The 22,119-nt window shown below is 34.7% G+C and overlaps 1 protein-coding gene across 47 annotated transcripts in view; it reads left to right on the top strand.

The window, feature by feature from the left end:
• LOC106878922 (uncharacterized) overlaps positions 1-22,119 on the top strand; it is a 483,138-nt gene that overhangs the window by 386,019 nt on the left and 75,000 nt on the right. For 20 of the 47 annotated variants that reach the window (XM_089340213.1, XM_089340209.1, XM_089340199.1 and 17 more), the window contains 2 exons: positions 3,721-3,798; positions 19,089-19,142. In XM_089340213.1, coding sequence (XP_089196339.1) covers positions 3,721-3,798; positions 19,089-19,142 — 132 coding nt within the window. Of the gene's footprint in view, positions 1-3,720; positions 3,799-12,748; positions 12,800-19,088; positions 19,143-22,119 lie in introns of all 47 variants that reach the window. The other 27 variants (XM_089340206.1, XM_089340202.1, XM_089340198.1 and 24 more) reach the window with 3 other exon arrangements.

Raw genomic sequence — 22,119 nt, 5'->3', positions numbered from 1 at the left:
AATGTAGAAAGTCATTTCACTAATGTTTCAGTTATAAAAAACAACTGAAATTATATTACATAACGTGTGTATATATGTATGTATATATATGCATGTGTGTTTGCTGACATTTGTGCATTATGAAATTTGCTCATTATGAGCTGTGCTATTGGCACTTTTCCTGTCAACAAATCATCTGCTCACTTCAGAGACACATGAAATAAGAGTCCCCTTACTTGGAAAACAGATAAGAGTTAGTGACAGGAAAGACATCCAGCTATAAGACAACACCTCAATAACATATTCATCTAACCCATGCTAGCAGGGAAACACAGATATAAAATAGACGAATGAAATATATATATATATATATATGTGTGTGTGTGTGTGTGTGTGTGTGTGTGTGTGTGTGTGCGTGCATGATCATCATCATCATTTAATGTTTGTTTTCCTTGCTGGTATGGGTTGGAGGGTTTGACAGGAGCAGACAAGTGAGAGGACTGTGCCAAGCTCTACAGTCAGCTTCAGCATGGTTTCTACAGCTGGATGCTCTTCCTATCCCCAACCAATTTACAGACTGTACTGGGTCCTTTATACATGGCATCAGCACTTGCGAGGTCACCAAGTAAGTAGCTAGACAAAGACCCCTCGACTGAGAGAGGGACTGGTATTGAAGGAAGTGGCTTTGTGCCAGGTGATAAAGGGACAGAAGCAGGTGTTGCTGTAGAGAGAAACATAATTACCCCAGTTGGAGGAGAGAGAGAGAGAGAGAGAGAGAGAGAGAGAGAGAGAGAGAGAGAGAGAGAAGATAGTAGTGACATGTCAGGGTGTAACTTCGAGTACAACGAGTTGAATGTAAGTGGAGTGATACAAATGACTGGACATGAGTGATCCAGAAGTTCATGAGATTACAAAAGGAAGTCGTGCAACTACAGAAAAGTGACATTGTTGTGGGAAACGTTTGCTGTTTTTACTAAGCAGATTGACTGAGTACACAGTTCCTTAACTATTAATGCAGTTCCTATGCTCAAGACAATAATGAGCTTACTAAAAGATACTTGATTCGATGCTATATTGAGCAGGTCGTTGATCAGCAATGAACAAAAGCACCATGTGTTGCCTGTTTACATTAATATATATTCCAGACTCATTGAAGATTACCAGTGACAAGAAATGATCCTCTAAACTTGTCAATAGATATTTTGTTCAGTGGACTCTACCAACACCATCTCTCTGCTACACCTTCAAGCCAAAACCATTCATAACACCAATAATGCAATAACAACACAATGTGACATTGCTTTAAGGTGTGTGAGTGTAATTAATATTGTTAAAGTATTAAACGAGAAAGATATATCTCTTATTTAAGCTGATTAACTGTACAGGTGATATAAAATGACATGGTGTAATGTTGGGTGATGCGGGGGTTTGGCCGTCTCAGATTAACACCAACTGATGCTCTGCTACTGTCTTAATCAGTTTACCTCCTCCCACTGCTATGAGAGATGTGTGAGTGCATGCATGCATGTGTGTGTGTGTGTGTGTGTGTGTGTGGCATGCACGTGCGCACACACACACACACACACACGCACACATATTATGTACAGACATGGTTGTATGCTTGAGAAGGTTGCATTGCAAACAGGGTTTCAATTTCAGTGCCATTGTATGACATCCTGGGCTGTGTAATGTTTTGTATTATAACCCTGGGCCATATTCTATATCCATAAAACAAAGAAAACAGAGGACAAACAGCATAATGACCTATTTGTTTCAGTTTCAAATACAGTGATTGTATCTACATACATACATACATTTGTACATACATACATACATTTGTACATACATACATACATTTGTACATACATACATACATTTGTACATACATACATACATTTGTACATACATACATACATTTGTACATACATACATACATTTGTACATACATACATACATTTGTACATACATACATACATTTGTACATACATACCCATAAGTGTATATGCCCATACATGCAAGCATGTAAAGGCATGCTCACAAACATTCACATTTATCATGAGCTCTAGTGAAGAAATATATAAATGATTATAAAGGTATAAACTTAGATAAAGAAGTTAGCTACTTTAGTATAGATTTTGAATGAGATAGATTAAAATTTTTAAATGACTTGTGGATGGCCTTCCTGATACGTTCAATGGATGGCCAAGATATACTAGTGGTTGTGAGAAGACCATCATTCCTGTATAAACCTCTAGTTTGGCTAGGAAAGTGCTGGTTTATATATATATATATATATATATATATATATATATAGATATGCAGGGCAGGGAATCATCAATTAGTAATAAAATTAATAATTAACGATTCTGCCGGGTAGCTCAGTATGAAAAAAACCTTTTTCGGTAAAATTTATAATCATAAATATATAGGGATTGACAGTAACCTGCTTCTCCAACATACTGAGAATTCAGAAATAGCAGTCAAAGAACTACTGATTTCAAAACTACAAATTATTACTCCAGATTGATAGCGATATTTTTGATATTTTTGATATTTTGTTTTTGTTCTGTGTGTATCAAAAATATCGCTATCAATCTGGAGTAATAATTTGTAGTTTTGAAATCAGTAGTTCTTTGACTGCTATTTCTGAATTCTCAGTATGTTGGAGAAGCAGGTTACTGTCAATCCCTATATATTTATGATTATATATATATATATATATATACACACACACACATAGATCAGGACTTAACTACAGTTCTTGTTGGTCCAAATTGGATATGCAATCTATGTGGGTGTTTTTTTAAAACATTGTCTGATTTAAAAAGCCACATCAGATGCACTGATGGTTCTAAGGTGTAGGTACAGGAAAGGGTCAGACTCTGCATAAGGAGTAGACAACCACCGTGGATATATATATATATATATATATATATATATATATATATAAAAAGATGCATATATGTAGAGAGATACAGATATGTGTATGTTTGTATGTATATGTGTGTATATATGTACATATATATATATATATACACAAACATATACACACACATGTATATATATATATATGTATATATACACACACACATACGTATTCTCCTTGTTTGTCTTATTTTCGTTAATTACTCCCTGTCTGCCTCTATAAATTTGCAACTGAATCTGTCCCATGTCATTCCTGCCCAACAGTTCAAACTTACAGTCACAAACAACAGGCTGCATTAAATTTGAGCAAAACAGAGTTCATTTAATGAGAAACTTATTACATCACCTAAAAAGATGCTTCCACACCAAGGGATGCACTGCAACTAGTCATATATTTCCCCCCCCCCTGCAAGGGATCAATGCAGGATATGTCAAAACGATCGTTGCGAGCAATAAAGTTTCCCATCTATTCCATTTTCTGCCTCTATCATTTGTTTCATACTCAATGTACACTGAGGAATTCCTGAGGTAGATCCAGCGATAATTATGTAATTACCATGGATGGCATTCAGGTATCCATAGGCAGAGAATGGGCTTTATCAGCCGACTGCTAGGAACCTACCCAACACTTAAATATATATGCACATATATATTTTCACATGTAATCATATGTATATATTGCACCACTCACATTAAAATGCTTTTTTCTATTTGAAAACATTGAATTGCTAAATTAATTGTAAATTTTATATGTATTTTGATATGTATATAATTCAAATATGCTACATTTCTTATGTATTTGTTGTCTATTTTCAGGTCCGTACACTCTTTGTCAGTGGTTTGCCCATGGATGCAAAGCCCAGAGAACTGTATTTACTTTTTAGGGCATACAAGGTAATTTGAAACTGTCTTGTCTTGCTGTATTGGTCTACTGATTGGTTTTTTATTCTCTCAAAGAAAAGCAGTATCACCACATGTAAAACAAAAGTAATTTCATATCATTTCATTTAGCATTTGATGTCAGATAAAATGCGTTGCATTTCGTGGTTATGTCCCTAATCTAATGTTCTGTGTTCCAAAACATGCAGGGGTTATTTTAGACTTTAATCCTTCTCATGTTGATAAAATAAATACCAGTCAAGTATTAGTCAGTGGATTGCCTATATTAAAATCGATTTAACATTTTAATATTCGTGTTTGTGTGACAGTTTGGTGTTGGTAATTTCTTTTATTTTTCGTGCCTTTATTTTTTTTTGTTTCATTCTGATAGTTTTGTTGTTTTGTTTTGCTTTTTCATGATTCAAGATATTGAAAGCAAAAATTTACTTTTCCCAAATTAATACTTGGACTACTTCTATAATTGAACCTTACTTTACTGTATTGTTTTTGTGTATTCAATACCAAACTGTTTTACTTAACTATCGCAAGGTCTTCTCCTTTAGCTGAACTAACTACTTATATAACCACAAAGGCTATATAAATCAGACTCCAGTAGAATGTTTTCTTCCTGTTATAATTATCAGACTTGTCATTTCTGGTTTCATTTTAACATTATTTTTGGATATGACATCAGAATCAAAGAATGAATTTTTTGTTTGAAAGTAGAATTTTGTTTTGTCCATCCACCCATCCCACCCACTTATATACACCTACTCACAAATCAGTTCACATATACGAACATAGAAACCTAAACAGTTGCTCAGTCTGCTAGAAACAGAAGTAAAATATAGTTTAAAATAATACTCTGCCATATTAAAAAACAGAAAACATTGGAGAATGTAGTCTTATATATATACAAAGCAACACTTTTGCTCATATGATTGTTCAGTCATACCTGATTAAAGGTAAATCTGCCTCTGCATGTCACTCAACCTGCTAAAATTTGCATCCAAACCTCCCTTAAATTGCATTCTACTATCTTGGGAAAGAAAGGACAAACTGGATAATATGATTCAGTATACTTCTGAAAAGAGGAGCTGACTGGAATAATGTCATTGATCCTGAAATCTGCTCAATCAGAGTTGACCTGTTGCTAAGTAACAACATGAACAATCTAATTTAAGACTTCTTAATCTTAATATAAGGTCAACAAAGGACACTTTGAATTTAGAATATCTTGCCATCTCTGGAAGTGACCTGAACCTTGTTGTGCTACCTGTTTTACTTGGAAAGGAACTAGAGTGGATTAGTGTTTTAAATGTTTAATCAACTCTATATCAATCCCAATGAGAATATAGAGAGAAATTGTTGTTAATGTGTAACTCCATCTAGTTTCAATAGTGTCTTTCAGATTCAGAAACCATTTCCTTGAGAATTTTATTGTAGAGATGTATTTACCTCTTTGGGTGTTTGAAATTCCTGAGACTGTCAGTTCTGTGCACTGCAGTTCTCTGTTGTTCTTGAGTCTACTAGGAAGAAATAGGTACTATAGTAGGGTAAACTTAATTGGTTATTTTCTAATTGAACTGACTGTAAATAAATTGAAATGCTAAGGCATTTTTCATTACTAGAGCCGAGTCCATTTGGTTATGAATCAAAATCTCATGAAGTTACACTGTTGTTCCTTTGTCTGGATGGATTTGAATATATAATATGGGGTCCATATATTTCACTATTGCATTCAAACTACTTGGCTACAGATGGATATCACAGAATAGTACACTTTATATCATTTGGTCATCCAAACAAAATGCTGAAATTGTTGAGTGTTCCATTAATTTCTAATGCCAAGTTGAACTTTTCTCTACCATTACAATGTAAAAAGATAGGATATAATGCGAAACACAACCAGTAATACAACTAGTATCCTATATATGGACAACTGTTCACCATCATGGAAACCAAGATAATCCCCACCAGTGCCACCGTGGGCTGTCACTTGGAGGCCTCACTTACCTAGGGGTCCAATTCTAATTTACGTGTGTTATGATTTGATGTCAATAAATAATAAAGGGTTCAAGGCATTGATTTTCCCAGGGGCCTATGATGATGTTAAGACAGCCCTGATTTATCTACCACATCACAATACTTGGTTATTGTGTTGGATAAAATGTGGAATGAAGCTGCTGCTGCTGCTACTACAATCCTCATCCTCATCCTCATCCTCATCCTCATCCTCATCCTCATCAAGCCTCTTATCAGCTCATAAATTTATATAAAAATAAAATATAATTTTCATAGTTGCTTGTTTTTGTTTTGCTTTGTTCAGCTTTTTGGAATAATCCTTCTTTATCTAGGGATTAAGTCAGATTGGCAATTGCAGCATTAATCCTTGGATGTTAAGCCAATCACTAATCACTTAACAAGTACAGTTAACCTTGTATATGCAGAGGTGTGTGTGTGCGTGTGTGTCTGCATGTTCATATCTGTGTATGTCTTTGTGTTTAGATATGTTTCTGTGTATGTGTACGTGATGCTTCTACAAATGTGCATGTCTGTGTGAGTGAGCATGTCTATGTAGACATGATGCTTGTGTATCTAAGTGCATGTCTGTGTGTCTCAACTTGCATAGCTATGTGCATGAATAGGGAAGCTTTATAGGGTAAATGTGTTTAATTATGTGTTGAGGATGTATGAACGTGCGAGTGTATAGCATATGTGTATAATTTTATATATAGGATGTATGTAAAGGTGTTATTAAACATATGTTAGCTTTGTGTTAAAACATTAAATATTTGTGTTAATTAATTTGTGGCTGGCTAATCCGATCTCCATCGCAACATCTACTCTCTACCCTAACCCAATATCCTCTCAGTCAGGAATCACTGAATTTATCTCCAGTTTTATTTTGTTTGTCTCTCTTTCTCTCTGTTAACCTAGCTCTTTTGTCCTTTCATGTTCTTTCTCTCCTCTTTCCCTTCTCTCTCTCTCTCTCTCTCTGATCATTCAACATCCATTTTCCATGCTGGCAGAGGTTCGATAGTTTGACAGGAACTGGCAAGTCAGAGGGCTGCACCAGGCTTTACTGTCTCTTTTGCCATGGTTTTTGCAGCTGGATGCCTTTCCTAATGCCCACCACTTTACAGAGTAGCATGAGTGCTTTTTACATGACACCAGAACTGATGAGGTCTGCTTTGGCTTGATTTTTACAACCGGATGATGTCACACACACACACACACACACACACACACATCTACACAAACACATACATTAAGACAAACAAGGTAGTTAGGATTTGAATAAAAACTATTTATTCGGCATTGCTGTCCCTCACAAAATAAATCCTAACAACCTTCTTATTCTTAATACATAAAACTTATACACCAATTGAAACAATCTATGCATATGTATCTATCTGTGTGTGCGTTTGTGTGTGTGTTCATCTGTCTGTCACTGTATTGCCCAGGCTATTGACTGTTCTTATATTCCGCTAGTCACAGTGCACTTCCTTGCATCGTTTTAGCTTTCAAGTGATGCCACTTTGCTGGTTTGAAGAGCAGGCCATCATTCACTACTAAATAGAATGCCAGTCTGTTACAGGGTTGCCTATTAACAAAGGACTGGATTGGAACAACATGAAATGAAGAGCTTTGCTAAGAACACAATGTACTCTACTAAGAATCAAGACAATAATTTTGCACACACACTCATACACAGAGTTGTGTATGTATGTATAAATATACATACATATATATGTATATATGTACGTATATATATGCGTGTGTGTGTGTTTGTATATGTATGTAAATATATGTATTATGTTTGTGCATTGTATTGTAAAACAGGTGCAGAAATGGATGGCTGTGTGGCTAAGATGTTTTCTTTGCAACTGTATAGTTTCACTCATTGGACTGCAGCCATGCTGAGGCATCACCTTGAAGGGTTCAGTTGAACAAATCAACCTCAGTAATTTCTTAAAGCCTTATACTTCTATTAGTCTCCTTTGCCAACATACAGGGTTATAAACAAACCAACACTAATTATCAAGCAGTGGTAGAGGAGAAACACAAGCACAAAGTTTTTTGGTTTTTTTTAGGAAGCCTTGCATGGTACCAGAATTTTTTCAAATTGAGTCAAATGTAACAAACTACTGCAAAATGTTGTTAGAGTATTCACATAGGTGGAGTCAAGACCGACCAGTTTGTATTGACATCAAGTTGCACTAGTTGTAATAATGAAGTCAAACCAAATAGCAATATTTTGAAATCATTTTAAAATGTATGTTTCAAGCTTGTCTAATATATATACATTTATATAACAAAAGGGGAGAACAGAAACATTTTTTATTAATGTAATTTATTAGTTTTTGCAATCACCTGCTTTTTACATGTAATTACTCTATAAAAACTATTTTCCTGCATTTTCAGCTCTTATGCACACCTCACACAATCTTTAACTTCTACATGCAATTTTGGCATACTGAAATATGCAGATATGCTTCATGAAGACAGATGGATTATAATCCTATCTACATACTATAGATGCATTTATACATATATATGACAAGCTTCCTTCAGTTTCCATCTAAGAAATCCACTCACAAGGATCAGGGCTATAATAGAAGTCACTTGCTCAAGGTGCCACACAGTGGGACTGAACTCAATGCCTTCTTACCGCACAGCCATGCCTCACCTATATGTGTGTGTGTGTGTGTGTGTGTGTGTGTGTGTATGTATAATGTATGTTTTTACGTATATATATATATGTGTATGTATGTATAATGTATGTATATATATATATATATATATGTATGCATACACATGCATACAGATACATGCTCACACAGACACACACACACTCACACCTGTACATATATAATCTTTAGGTTTCTAGATATACATTCTTTAATCCTTGCAAAAGGTTAGACAATTGAAAACAATTCTGAAAAACTTTCTTCAGTTCTGTTTTTCAAATTTTATTTTTTCTTTGTCATTTCAGTTTTTTGTTTCTTTCTTTTTCTTTAAATTCAATTTCTCTCTGTTTTTATAAATTCAGAATCATTAAAACATTCTTTAGTAATATTTGTTTTTCGAATGACAATTTCTGTGTTGTTTCATATATTTACTTCTTAGCTAATCTTTATTTATTTGTTCATAATATATTGATTATACTCATTAATACAATATTAACAAAATTAGTTACAACAAAAATTATCAAATATTTGTATTTATTTTGTTGCCATTGTTGTTGTCATTGTTGCTATTGTTAATGCTTTTTTAAACTTTATTGTTGTTTAATTTTTTTTCTTTTTTTGCTACTGCTGCTTTTCATGTTTTTATTTTGTTTTTGTTTTTCCCAACCAAAGTTGTATGTGCATGGCTGCTTATTTTAAAACCTCTCCCTTTAATATTTGTCTTCAGTCAGTGTATCATACACACACACACACACACACACACACACACACACACACAGACACACACACACATATACTTGTATGTTGTGCAATTTATCCCCATTTTTCAGTCTTTACTTTATCCTTCAAACCTTGCCTGAACAAATTTTTTATTTCTATAATGCTACGTATTGTCAGAAATCCTCCTTTTTATTGCTTCAATTGTTATTGTTGTTGTTGTTGTCCTTATCCTCATCCTGATCATCCTTGTTATTGTTGTTGTTGTTGCTTTTCCTGCTACTGCTCCCCTTAGAATCAATCCTCCTACCCTTGACTCTGCTGCAGTGCTCGGTTCATGTATCCCTGTGAGTGCATGTATTCATATCTGTGTTTGCATGTTTGTGAGTATGTGTGTGTGTGTGTACGTGTGCAAGTGGATGTACATCTTTTCTTTCTCCTTTCCTTCCTTTCCTCTTATTGATGCCATCCTAACTTTCCTTGCATCATTCCCATGCAATTTACACACCACCCACTAAACATGCATTGATTTGCATAAGCAAAGACCTTAAGAGTATGGATGGATGGATGGATGGATGGATGGATGGATGGATGGATGGATGAGATATATAAGTTAACAAATGGTTGATAGATAAAATAGAAAAATAGACAGATGGATTGTGCATACATTTATATGTATGCCTATACATATATAGGCATACCTAGCTGTCTGGATGTTTTGTATCCTTGTCCCATTCTGAATTATTTATACATATATATATATATATATATATATATATATACATATCATCATCATTTAACGTCCGCTTTCCATGCTAGCATGGGTTGGACGATTTGACTGAGGACTGGTGAAACCAGATGGCTACACCAGGCTCCAATCTGATTTGGCAGAGTTTCTACAGCTGGATGCCCTTCCTAACACCAACCACTCCAAGAGTGTAGTGGGTGCTTTTATGTGCCACCGGCACAAAGGCCAGTCAGGTGGTACTGGCAACGGCCACGCTCAAAATGGTGTATTTTACATGCCACCCGCACAAGAGCCAGTCCAGGGGCACTGGCAACGATCTCGCTCGAAAGTCCTTACACATGCCACAAGCACAAGTGCCAGAAAGGCGACGCTGGACATGGAAACATTTTTTACTACTTGTACAACTTTTGTGTTGGCATGGCTAGAAAGTGTGGCTGTCTGTGTAACTGATGACTTGTCTGAAAGAGCCACCATGAACAGCAGTAGCCCCAATACAGTTCCCTGAGAAACTTCACCCTCTATTACTGTCTCCTTTGAGAGGGCCCCACCGGCTGTCACAGCCTGGCTTCTGTCTTTTAAGAAGTCATGCAACCTTTCTACAAGTTCCCTGGCTATGCTGAGTTTCCATAACTTGTCACATATCATCCCATGATCAGCTTTATCAAAGGCCTTTGCAAACTTGAGATATATCGCATCCACTTTTGAGCAATTCATTAATTGTTTCAACACCCAATCATAGTGCTGCAAAAGCTGTGTAAAGTAGCTTCTGCCTGAGTGGAAGTCATGCTGGGTGTCAGGGAGCAAGTCATTATCTTCAAGAAATGCAATGAGTTTCTTCCTGACAATGCATTCCATGACTTTGCTAACACGGGAGGTTAGAGAGACAGTTCTATAATTTTTAGCTTCTCCTTTATGGATAGGCATATCATGCATCCTTTAACTTTTTGGGAAGTCTCCCAGTTGCAAGGAAGCTCTGGAAGAGAATCTGAAGTGGTCTCGATAGACCCCTTTACATTTCTTTAGGAAGATTACTGGGAATTCATCAGGGCCCATAGCTGAATTTGAGCTCGTTTTATCAATGGCTGATATCACATCAGTTTTCTCAGTTTTCATGCTATCAATAATTGCCATTTCTTTGTGTAGAGCTGTGGTGCCAAAGAACTCATCAGGCATAGCTACTTGCAAGTGCCCCAGTGAAGTGGTGAAAACTCTTGTATTGCACATTCAGTATTTCACTGATTCTGGGAGCCTGCAGCCAATGAGCCATTTTCTTCGAATAGTGGCCCTATTTTGTACCATACTGAAGCAGACTCTTTTGCATGTCTATAGAAAGCTTTAGGGTTTGTCTTAATATTTTTGACAGCCCTGGCTTCTTAACATAGCACCCTGTCTCCTCAGACTATTCCTGAAATCTGACTTAACATAATCACCCAGACCTCTATGCTGAGGTGAAGAGGATGGTATATTATGACATTCATCACTAGAGACAAAGATGTAGCTGGCTGGTGAGCTGAATCCAAAACATTTTATTTCTGTTTCCAACTTGAACTATTTTAATTCATCTAGGTCACATTTGCTGGAGTCAGTCTCATTGACCATATGCTCCCCACATATTCTGGTCCTGTTAGAAACTATTGTTAATTTGCGGTACAAGATAGAATTGGTAGCACCCCTGATGAAGTGATTTGTAGACATTTTTTTAGTACTTTCTGAGTTCAAACCACACCATAGTCAACTTTGTTTTTTATTCTTCAGAGATCAATTACATGAATCAATTTAACTGATGTTAGAAATTAATTCTTATGTTAAAAATTAATTCTTATGTTAGAAATTATTCTCAACAGCTCAGTTTTTTGTACCTATGATTTGTTGTGAAATCATCTTCCAAAGACAGAACAAGTGAAGTTACAAACAGAATGCTTTACCAGAATAAATATCAGTGATAAAGTTGTTCCACTTCAGATGATTGTAGTCCCTGCCAAATTGGCTTTGAGCTTAATTATAAGAAAATCATAATTTTCCTCATCACTTCAATTAACATCATCACCATCATTAATAGTTTATTCCTGTCAACAGGGAATCGACAGAAACAGTAAAGGTGTTGTAATATTTGTATTGTTTAAGGTAGTGAGCTGGCAGAGTCGTTCCTTGAAATTGCTGAACTTGTGCCGAAATAAGAAAAGAATATTTGCACTGATAGGTCCACTCTTCTTATCATCATCATCATCATCATCATCATCATCATCATCATCATCGTTATTATCATTGGAGGAAAAGCAACAACAAGATAAATAAATTCAATATGCTCAAAAATATGTTCAGCAAGGTTTTTAGCACTAAAACAGCACAACGTCCAAGATACACACACACATACACACATGTGTGTGTGTGTGTGTGTGTGTGTGTGTAAGTGTGTGTGTGTAAGTGTGTGTGTGTGTGTGTGTGTGTGCATAGATATAAACAATTGTATTTTGAAATATTCAAATTTATTATCATTATTATTATCATTATTATTATTATTATTATTATTATTATTACCTTATTATTGTGGTGGTGGTGGTGGTGGTGGTGGTTGTAGAAACGGTTGTTATTATTATTATTATTATTATTATTATTATTATTATTATTATTATTAAAATCCTACTGAATTCAAATGAAACTTTCATTTAATCATGGTTAAGGACCAGCCTCAATGAAATTTATTATCCACTCCCATAAAATTTGCAGCCATGTACTTCTTGTTATTTTTACTATGAAGCTATTAAAACAGGGGGCATTTTGATTTTTCTCCGGCATGTTTTTACAGGGATATCAAAATGCTTTGTTAAAAGTGATGGGAAAACCAGGCAAAAATTGTGTAAGTAGCCCTCCTAGCAACAATGAAAAGTATGACCACCTAGCTTCATTGCCTGAGGGACAGTGTTTCACCTTATCAATAGATATATAGATACATACACATAAGTATCTATATTTTGTAAAAATAAAAAGAATATAATAAAAAAAAATCAATCGAATCTGCACTTGAACTGTATGTATTTACTATATATATATATGCGCTATGATTTGTTATATATAGCCATATATACACACACATATACATATGTGCATGAATGTATGTATTAGTATATTGTATAAATTTATACATACAATGTGTTTTATATATATATATATATATATATATATATGTATGTATATATATATATATATATATATATATATATATATATATGGATGTGTGTGTGTACATATATATGTATAAATATATCAAAGTGTGTGTGTCGGAATATATGCATAAATGTGTGTGTGTCTGTATGTGTGAAAATCTTACATAATACAATTACTAATTGATGCATAGCAAATTAAATTGTTTTGACTAACTTCTGCATGAATTGACTCAAATAATACGGTAAAACATTGGTCAACATCCTCTCAGATGTAAGATACAAAACATAGAAATCAAAAAATCAAAATGAGTAACTCAAATAAACTCAGTTGTTTTACTGGCCAGAGAAAAGAACATACACAATTAGGATGACAACTGAGGACAGCATTGGTGGGATGCTCAAGAAGATATATATATATATATATATATATATATATATATATATACATATCAGAGGTGACTCCAGGTCATCAGCATCACTGAGGCTCATCACAGATTTCGTCACTCAGGATGATCACAGATTTCGTCACTCAGGATGATCACAGATTTAGTCACTCAGGCTGATCACAGATTTCACATAAGACACATGCCTGCTTGAAGAATTTCACGCTTTCCTGCAATATTTCTAGCCTGAAATGGCTTATTTTTTATCTCCATTTCTAAGTTAAGGGTAAAAATAAAGCCACCCTGCAAACCACAACTGATCTCTACACACAAATGCACAGAATAACAGCAATCAAATAACGACAGCAGAGTGCACAACGAACATCAGTGATCTGACTCTCACCTGTACTCTTGGCAAGAGATGCCAGTTAGTCTTTTACACCTGCCAGGCTCGTTCGTATTGGCCTGAGCTGCTGGATAATTTTTCCTTCTTTTAAGAATATTATAGAACAGAAACTTTATTGTTTCAAGAAAACATTGTATTTGAATTACTTTTAATATGTACGATTATAGATAACAACTCGGGCTGTAACTTCTGAAATATCTGGGTGTAGGAGGTTGGTCTGGGATCTTTTGAAGAAATTGGCCAGTGGACATTCGAATTTTCCACTTTGATGTATTTTGGTATGGTATTAAATAGAGCTGGACTGGTAGAGGTAAAGTAATTGTGATGTAATGTTGCTATGTGTACTGAGTTCAATTTTTGTAGTGGGCAGATGGCACGGGGGATTTTAAAATTGATGCCAACATCATTTGTGCATTATTGATGGAATATTTTCCACATAACACAAATGATGTAGCACCCCCGGCAGCATTTATGCATATATATTATATATAATACATCATCATCATCGTTTAACGTCCGTTTTCCATGCTGGCATGGGTTGGATGATTCAACTGGGTGTCTGGGAAACCAGGGGACTGCACCAGGCTCCAATCTGATCTGGCAGTGTTTTGCACAGCTGGATGCCCTTCCTAATGCCAACCACTCTAAGGGTGTAGTGGGTGCTTTTTATGTTCCACTGGCATGGGAGCCAGCTGGGGCTGGCATCGGTCATATTCGGATGGTGCATAAACCTTCTTCCATGAAAGGATAGCTTAAACTCTGCTCTAAATGGAGGTGTAGTCAAATCCTATTTTATGGACTCAACCATGTTCTAAAATAAGTCGAAAGGTATGTTACTATTAATCGGCATGAACTTTCCGGACTGGGTTCTCTTGCTTGTGTGGTTTGTTGCCAGACATGAGGTCTTCCAGCAGCCATCCTTTTGACCCAGGGCAGCACTACCTCCTCCAGGCACTTAATGTAGGCCTCTGTGTTGACTCTGAGGCCATGTGGGAAGATGAATGGAGGCATAGCATCACCATCATCAGTGTTCACTCCAAACACCATGATATTGACTGGATGTTTAATTTTTATCGCTTGAGGTACATGTTTTGGGGACACAGCCAGCCAGTGGTTGTTCTGTCTGTTCACCATCTGATCCTGGCAGAAACTTTTCTTGTCTGAGAAAAGCTAAAGGATGTTTGGTTAGAGAGGATGCTTGAGCTTATTCAAAAGCTTCATAGCACAGTCTTTTCCTCTCATCCTTGATGGCTTGGGATAGAAACTGGTCCTTTCACATCTTGTATGAGGAATACTGAATGTCTTCATGCAGTACCTGCCTGATAAGAAACTCAGACACTCCCATGTCACTGGCGATGGACCTGATTGACTTAAATAGATCATTGTCAATCATGGCCTGAACCTCACCAACAAATTCAGGAGTTCTTTTCTCATCAGAATGATCCAAGTGAGTTTTCTGAGTTGCAGTACCTTCGTAATCACCATTAGACTCCTCCAACTTTTTCTGGCACTTTCCTCAGATTGAGTCCCAAACACTCAGATATTTTCATATCGGAGCTTCTGGCATGAATGCCAAGCAGTACAGCATATCGTTTCCAAATTTTTGACAGAGTGAATTGTGTCATGGTGCTGCTTTTCTCACAGATGGGGCCCAACTCACCCTACTATACTGTGTAGTTGACAAAATCAAAAACAAACAATGTGCATGTGTGAAAGTAAAAATAAATAATGGTGACAATTTACCCATTGCACCCTGTATGTATATCATCATCATCATCATCATCGTGTAACGTCCGCTTTCCATGCTAGCATGGGTTGAACGATTTGACTGAGGACTGGTGAACCAGATGGCTGCACCAGGCTCCAATCTGATCTGGCAGAGTTTCTACAGCTGGATGCCCTTCCTAATGCCAACCACTCCGAGAGTGTGGGTCATCCCATGAATAATGTGATTTTTTTAAACTTTTTTTATATTTCAAAAACTGGGATAAACAGATTTCTTTTTTAATCTAAATTGTACTCTCCTTCATTTTCTACAATGCTCTTCCATCTATCTCATAGATTTGCAAGGCCCCTCTTCCAAATTTCACTTGTCCGTGATGACAAATATCCTCCAGTACTCTTCTGACCTCATCTACAGAATTCATTTTTTTTCTGTCCAAATGATTTTGAAGACTTCAGAATAAATGATAATCAGTTCAGGCAGTTTCCAGTGAATATTGTGGGGGTGGGGCATCATTTCTTATTCAAACTGCTGCATCCTTTGCAATGTCATCCTCGCTGTATGTGGCCAAAAGCATTATCCTGATGGAAGAAGACTTTTCATCTTTAAACCAAAGATGGTCGTTTTTCTTGTGGGGCTGACTTGAATGACTGGTTGAATGATTTTGTTCTACCAGAGTTTGCAGGATGTCCTTGTCAAGCTCTACAGATCTTCCAGAACAAAGCTCATCAGCTAGGATCTGCTAGAAATTTCTGGAACCACTGTTGACACTGGCTTATGCTTGTTGATAGATTTCTATGTACTGCATTAACATTCCTCGCTCTTTCCGTAATGTTGTTGCCTTTATTGAACTCATGAAACAAAAAATGGTGAATATGCTCCGATGTTACTTCCATTATTGCTTTAAAAGAATAACCAGGAAAAATCAAACAGCATTCTGCAAAACTTACACTAAGAATAAGTACAAGATAAAATTATCACTTGCCTTTATGGCAATATATATATATATATATATATATATATATATATATATATATATATATATGAGTGTGTATATATATGTATATATATGTATGTATATATATGTATGTGTATGCATCTATATATATATGTATATGTATGCATGTGTGTGTATATATATATACATATGTATGTATATATGTATATATGGATATATATGTATATATGTATGTATATATGTATGCATGTATGTGTATATATATATTTATATATATATATATATATATATAGGTATATATATATATATATATATATAGGTGTGTATATATATGTAAGAAGGACTGCTGGCAAGTTGAGAAGCTTCCTTTCCATTGGCCCTAATAATAATACTTAGGCAAATTTTAAACTTTGTTAAGAGAAGCAATTGTTTCCAATCCAGCGCACCACTAGTTCTCTTGGATTTGGATGTTTTGTGTCTATATATATATATATACACACACAAACACATACACACACATGCACACATATGTGCATGTATATGCATGTACACTCTCTTATATATATATAGAGAGAGAGAGAGAGAGAGAGAGAGAGAGAATTACACATTCGAATACAAATATAAAAGCGTGTATGTGTGTGTAATATATAAATGAATATATACACACATATCTGCATACTAATATACACGTATTTATTTACTTTCACACACATGCATGCACACGGGTAGTCGTGTGTGCTTGTATGTGTGTGTGTGTTTGTATGTGTGTTTGTATGTGTGTTTGTGTGTGTGTGTGTGTATGTAAAATAGGACTGCCAGTATGTCTTTTTTGTTGCTGTTTCGTTTGTTTGTTTTTTTTTTCCATTTGTTTTTCCATATAGAGTTGCACCTCACATTTCACACCTCACATGCACAAATCACGTTTGTTCACACCTTGCAAATAATGTGTATGAAAAAGAAATGGGACGAAATAACTAAGGAATTGAGAAAAAAAAATTTGCTTCTATTTAATTACTTAATTTCCTTTAAGTTTATTTTGTTTGTAATTTATTTTATGACTACTGAGTGTGTGCTCACATATGTGTGAACATATGTGTGTACACACCTACTTATGTGTGTTTTCAATTTTTTATTTATTTATTTATTTATTTTTTTGCTTCATTTTTCATTCGCATAGTTGTACTCCTGGTTTTAAAATATTTATTATTATTATTATTATTATGGTAGCAAATGGTAGAACTGATGGGACACTGGACAGTTTTGTGTCTTAGTTCTAATTTAAACACTACCAGAATAAAAAAAAATTTCATTTCATCCTTCAGGGTTTAATGAAATTATGTCTTGGTCAATTACTGGGTTTGACCTAATCTACTGTACCGTAGCACATGGCCATCAACACTTGTAGCCCTGTAGTTGTATAAGAAATCATTATTCTTCAAAAAAGGCTGTGAATTCTAGACAAAATGTCACATGGCAATTAGCAGATTCTCTTTAAAGTTCGAGTTCAAATCTCTCGCACTTGCAGCCATCTTAGTTTGTTAAGTAGGCAAGATATGTAAATTAATAAGATGCCCAGCAAACTGGCCTTTGCCTGTGGTCCTAGACACAATTATCAATAAGCAATCTCTATGTTGTTACTACACTGTATTAAAGTTATACTCAGTGGCCCCACTGTCATATTGATGAGTACTTAGTCTAAATTTGCATGGTGGCTTCAAGTTCACCAGTCTGCCTTAACCTGGTAATGGGGAAAGCAACACAGTAAGAGGGTGCACTGATAAGTTGCATCAATAATACAAATGAGGTAATGAATTGTTTCTTTTTCTGCTTCTACAACAGAATACCTGCAATCAGTTCAATGGTAGAACAGTATCAAGACTACACTTCTGCTTATCCTCAACTATGCAACTTCACCAGCTCCATACAGAATTGAATCTGCCATTTGCTTGTCTTTTCATTGTTCTTTACACTATTGCTACCATTAAGAACATTGAGGTAACAAGTGGTCACTCAACTTGCTAGAAATAATTACCAGTTCTCCCTCAAATCATACCACATTGTCTTAAAGAAAGGACATTATGTAATGCAGTCTTACATATTCCTAAAAAGACAAGATGGCAATAGCTTGAATATCTTTGAAAATAGGTTTTCTCAATCAGGGTAGACCTGAAGCTACCCATCATCTGCATACCCTATTTGCAGAATTATACTCTTAGAATGTAGGAAATTGCATGTATATTACAGCTTTAATCTCTTCTCATTCTTCTTCTCTTCTTATATATCATCTATCATTATTTTTATTTTTCTCACTTTTTGTTATGTTTTATTTCTAATTATATATATATATATATTATTATTTTTTTTTATAACACATTTTTTTTTAATTAAAAGAAAAATAAATGATTAAAAAAAAAAGACATAAAATTAAAGAAAAAGCCAGCATGAGTATTCAATGTGTTTCTTGCACCGTTCACCTGGGTGATGAGACTAGATTTCTTACCTTTCTTTCCAGGGTTATGAAGGGTCACTGTTAAAGGTCACCAACAAAAATGGCAAAAACACTTCTGTAAGTACAGTTACTTGCACCTTAACATTTCGGTAACTCTGAGATGTGGGATTACAACAAGAAGTAATTAATTCAATCAAGACTAAATCAATTAACCTCTTCTTTTCCTTCCTGGCAATTATGTTTCCACCACCGTCACCACTACATCCATTCAGATAAACCCACATTAGAGGGAGGATAAAGTTTTCTGTGAACTGAGTCAGCAACAAAAGGGTTTCATTTTCATGGAGCATTCTACTCTGCTGTTATCATTGGAGGTGGAGATTGAAAGGCATTAATGCCACAGCATCCATTTCTCTACCTCATTCAAGTTACTGGAGCTGATCACTTGTTAATCACAAAATTTTAAACATTTTACCCTGTTTAATAGACACAAGTATAAGGAACAAATGCTTATCCTTTATTTACTTCCCAAATGCACACCCCCCAGTTACCTGCAGTGGTGGGATTGCAGATGTGTTTCTGCACAGTTTCAGTTTTGCAATTCCTTGACCACTTCTAGAACATTCTGTAACTTGACTCCCATACATTTTTAGACCATTTTCTTTCCATTGGATGACATCTTCCATATATTCCAGTTTCTGGGAAGTCATTTAACTGCTGAATCAAGATTGATTTCCTCTTTTAACCAACTTTCAAATGTCTTTAAAAGAAGGATTACATCAGTCAGTGACAAACTATTTCTGTTGTTGCTTGGCTTGTTCCATGTAGCATTCAAATCTCTCCACAATAAACACCCTGTTGTCATTAAAGCAAGATCTACATGAGACTGTGAAGTCGCCTAACATGTTCACTATAGCAATCAGATATCCTCCTCTACAAATTCTTGATGGTTTTTTTAAAATAACCTACACAGTGAGATAGGAACTCTGTTTTGTTCTTTGATCTGCACAAAGCAGCTATCAAGCTTTTCCTTAAAACTTCTCTAGTTATCTTGAGTTAAAAAGCACAGAGGTTCAAATTATAAAACTCAGCTTCTTTTTTGGCCCTCTATACTCAATAAAATCATTTCTATCCTTCTCCAAGCATATCCTTGGGGTTGATTCAATCACCCATACCCACACTCCCATAAATCTATAACATTTGTGTCAACAGTAGAAACGAATAATGTACATGAGGTTAATTAAGTCAGATTAATTATTTCTTGTTTACTTGCACATTTAGCCTTTTCATTTTTGCAGTTTGCCAGGTTTGTTTTTGCTTCTTTTTCTTTCCTCCTTCACAGGATTCACTTTTGCATGACTGATGCATGAATTATTATCATTATTTTCTGAACCATGCATTTTCTTTTCCTACCCAAAATTCCTTACCCTTCTCCCCCAAAAAATAATATTAAATCAGTAAACCTGGACCAACCCAATTTGCTTGTCTCAAACATAGTAATTATGACTGGACATGGGATCATTGAATGGAATAACAACAGCAAAAGGAGAGTAAAAATGAAGAGAAAAACTGGGTAAAAAAATGAAAGAAATCAGATGTGTGTGTGTGTGTATGTATATATATATATGTATATATATATATATGTATATATATATATATATATATATATATATATATATATATATATATATATATAATCAGAAATTAATGTCTGGTAACTAGATTATAAATTTTCCTTTAATTATATTGATATTCTATATTATTTTTTTAATTCTAATTTTTTCAATTTCTTTACTAATTTTATCTTTCAACTAAAAAATATAAAGCAGAAAAGTTGTGAATGTATGTATGTATGTATGTATGTACATATGTATGTGTGTGTGTATAATTTTTAAATATGTATGCATACATACAGTTATACACACACACACACACACACACACACACACACACATGCATATACATATATGAGTGTATATATGTTATATATATGAGTGTTAACATTTGGTTACAACAATACAAACATTGTAAGTTTGTTCCACCATTTCAATTCCTATTTGATACTGCTTTAATTTATTTTACTAATGATATGATAAAAATAGTTCCAGATATTGTTCTCAAACAATTTAAGAGAGACATATGTCTTTAGTTACATTAGCCGCATGGTGCTAGAAGAAGTGATGTAACAGTTTTATTGTAAGGCAGTTTTTTTCATAACACTTCCCCCTATTTATTAAATTGTTACTGTCTGTGTATGTATATCAAAACATATATAATGCATTTTTATTTATCTAATATATTAAAATATTAAACTTATTTGTTTACTCTTACACTAAATATCATTAAATATTTCCATTTTCAAGTTCAAATTGGTTATTAATCATAAGTGACGTAAGTCAACTAATCAACAAATTATAATTACAACTTATTAAAAGTAAAATTTATGAACTTAAATACCCGACCAATTTACACATTCTTGTTGATCTCTGAAATCTCTAACACATTCTGAGTTGGAGATTTTTGTTAAGGCATGGGGCAGATGAGTAGAATAAAAGTGGTTTGGATTTGTTATTTGGTTTTCTCGGACCACAACTGATTATTTACCATCTTAATTTGGACTGGTTATGCCTCATGAATAACTGGCAGAGGTTGATATTGATTGTGTCTGCAGCGAACAAGATCTTGAGAAGAAACCATTTCTTCTATACTTTGATGTGATTGAGATTAGCCTCTGGAGTCAAATCTTGAATTACATACACAATACAAATAAACTGTACCAGATTCAGAGAGTCAAGTTGTTAAAAATTGATTCATTAGTTTTCCTCAAAAATTCAAAGAGCCTTTCATAAGATGTTTCATGAAGCTGTACAACACAATGCTCATAAATCATGTTGGGTACCCAAAAAACAGGGTCTCCCATAATGAAACATTTATTTCTTTTTATTTTCAAGGGTTGACTTTTTATGGTTCTGCACTACAAGTTCCCTAAGGGATTATGTATCTTTGTACACCTTGTAGAAATTACATGGCTATATAAGAATTGTTGCAACTTAGTTGACACAAAGGAGCCACCATGTAAAGGAATAAATGGGGG

The sequence above is a fragment of the Octopus bimaculoides genome, chromosome 23 (assembly GCF_046866305.1).
Source record: "Octopus bimaculoides isolate indiv1 chromosome 23, ASM4686630v1, whole genome shotgun sequence".
NCBI classification, from domain to species: Eukaryota; Metazoa; Mollusca; class Cephalopoda; order Octopoda; family Octopodidae; genus Octopus; species Octopus bimaculoides.
This window is presented reverse-complemented; position numbering and strand designations above follow the sequence as displayed.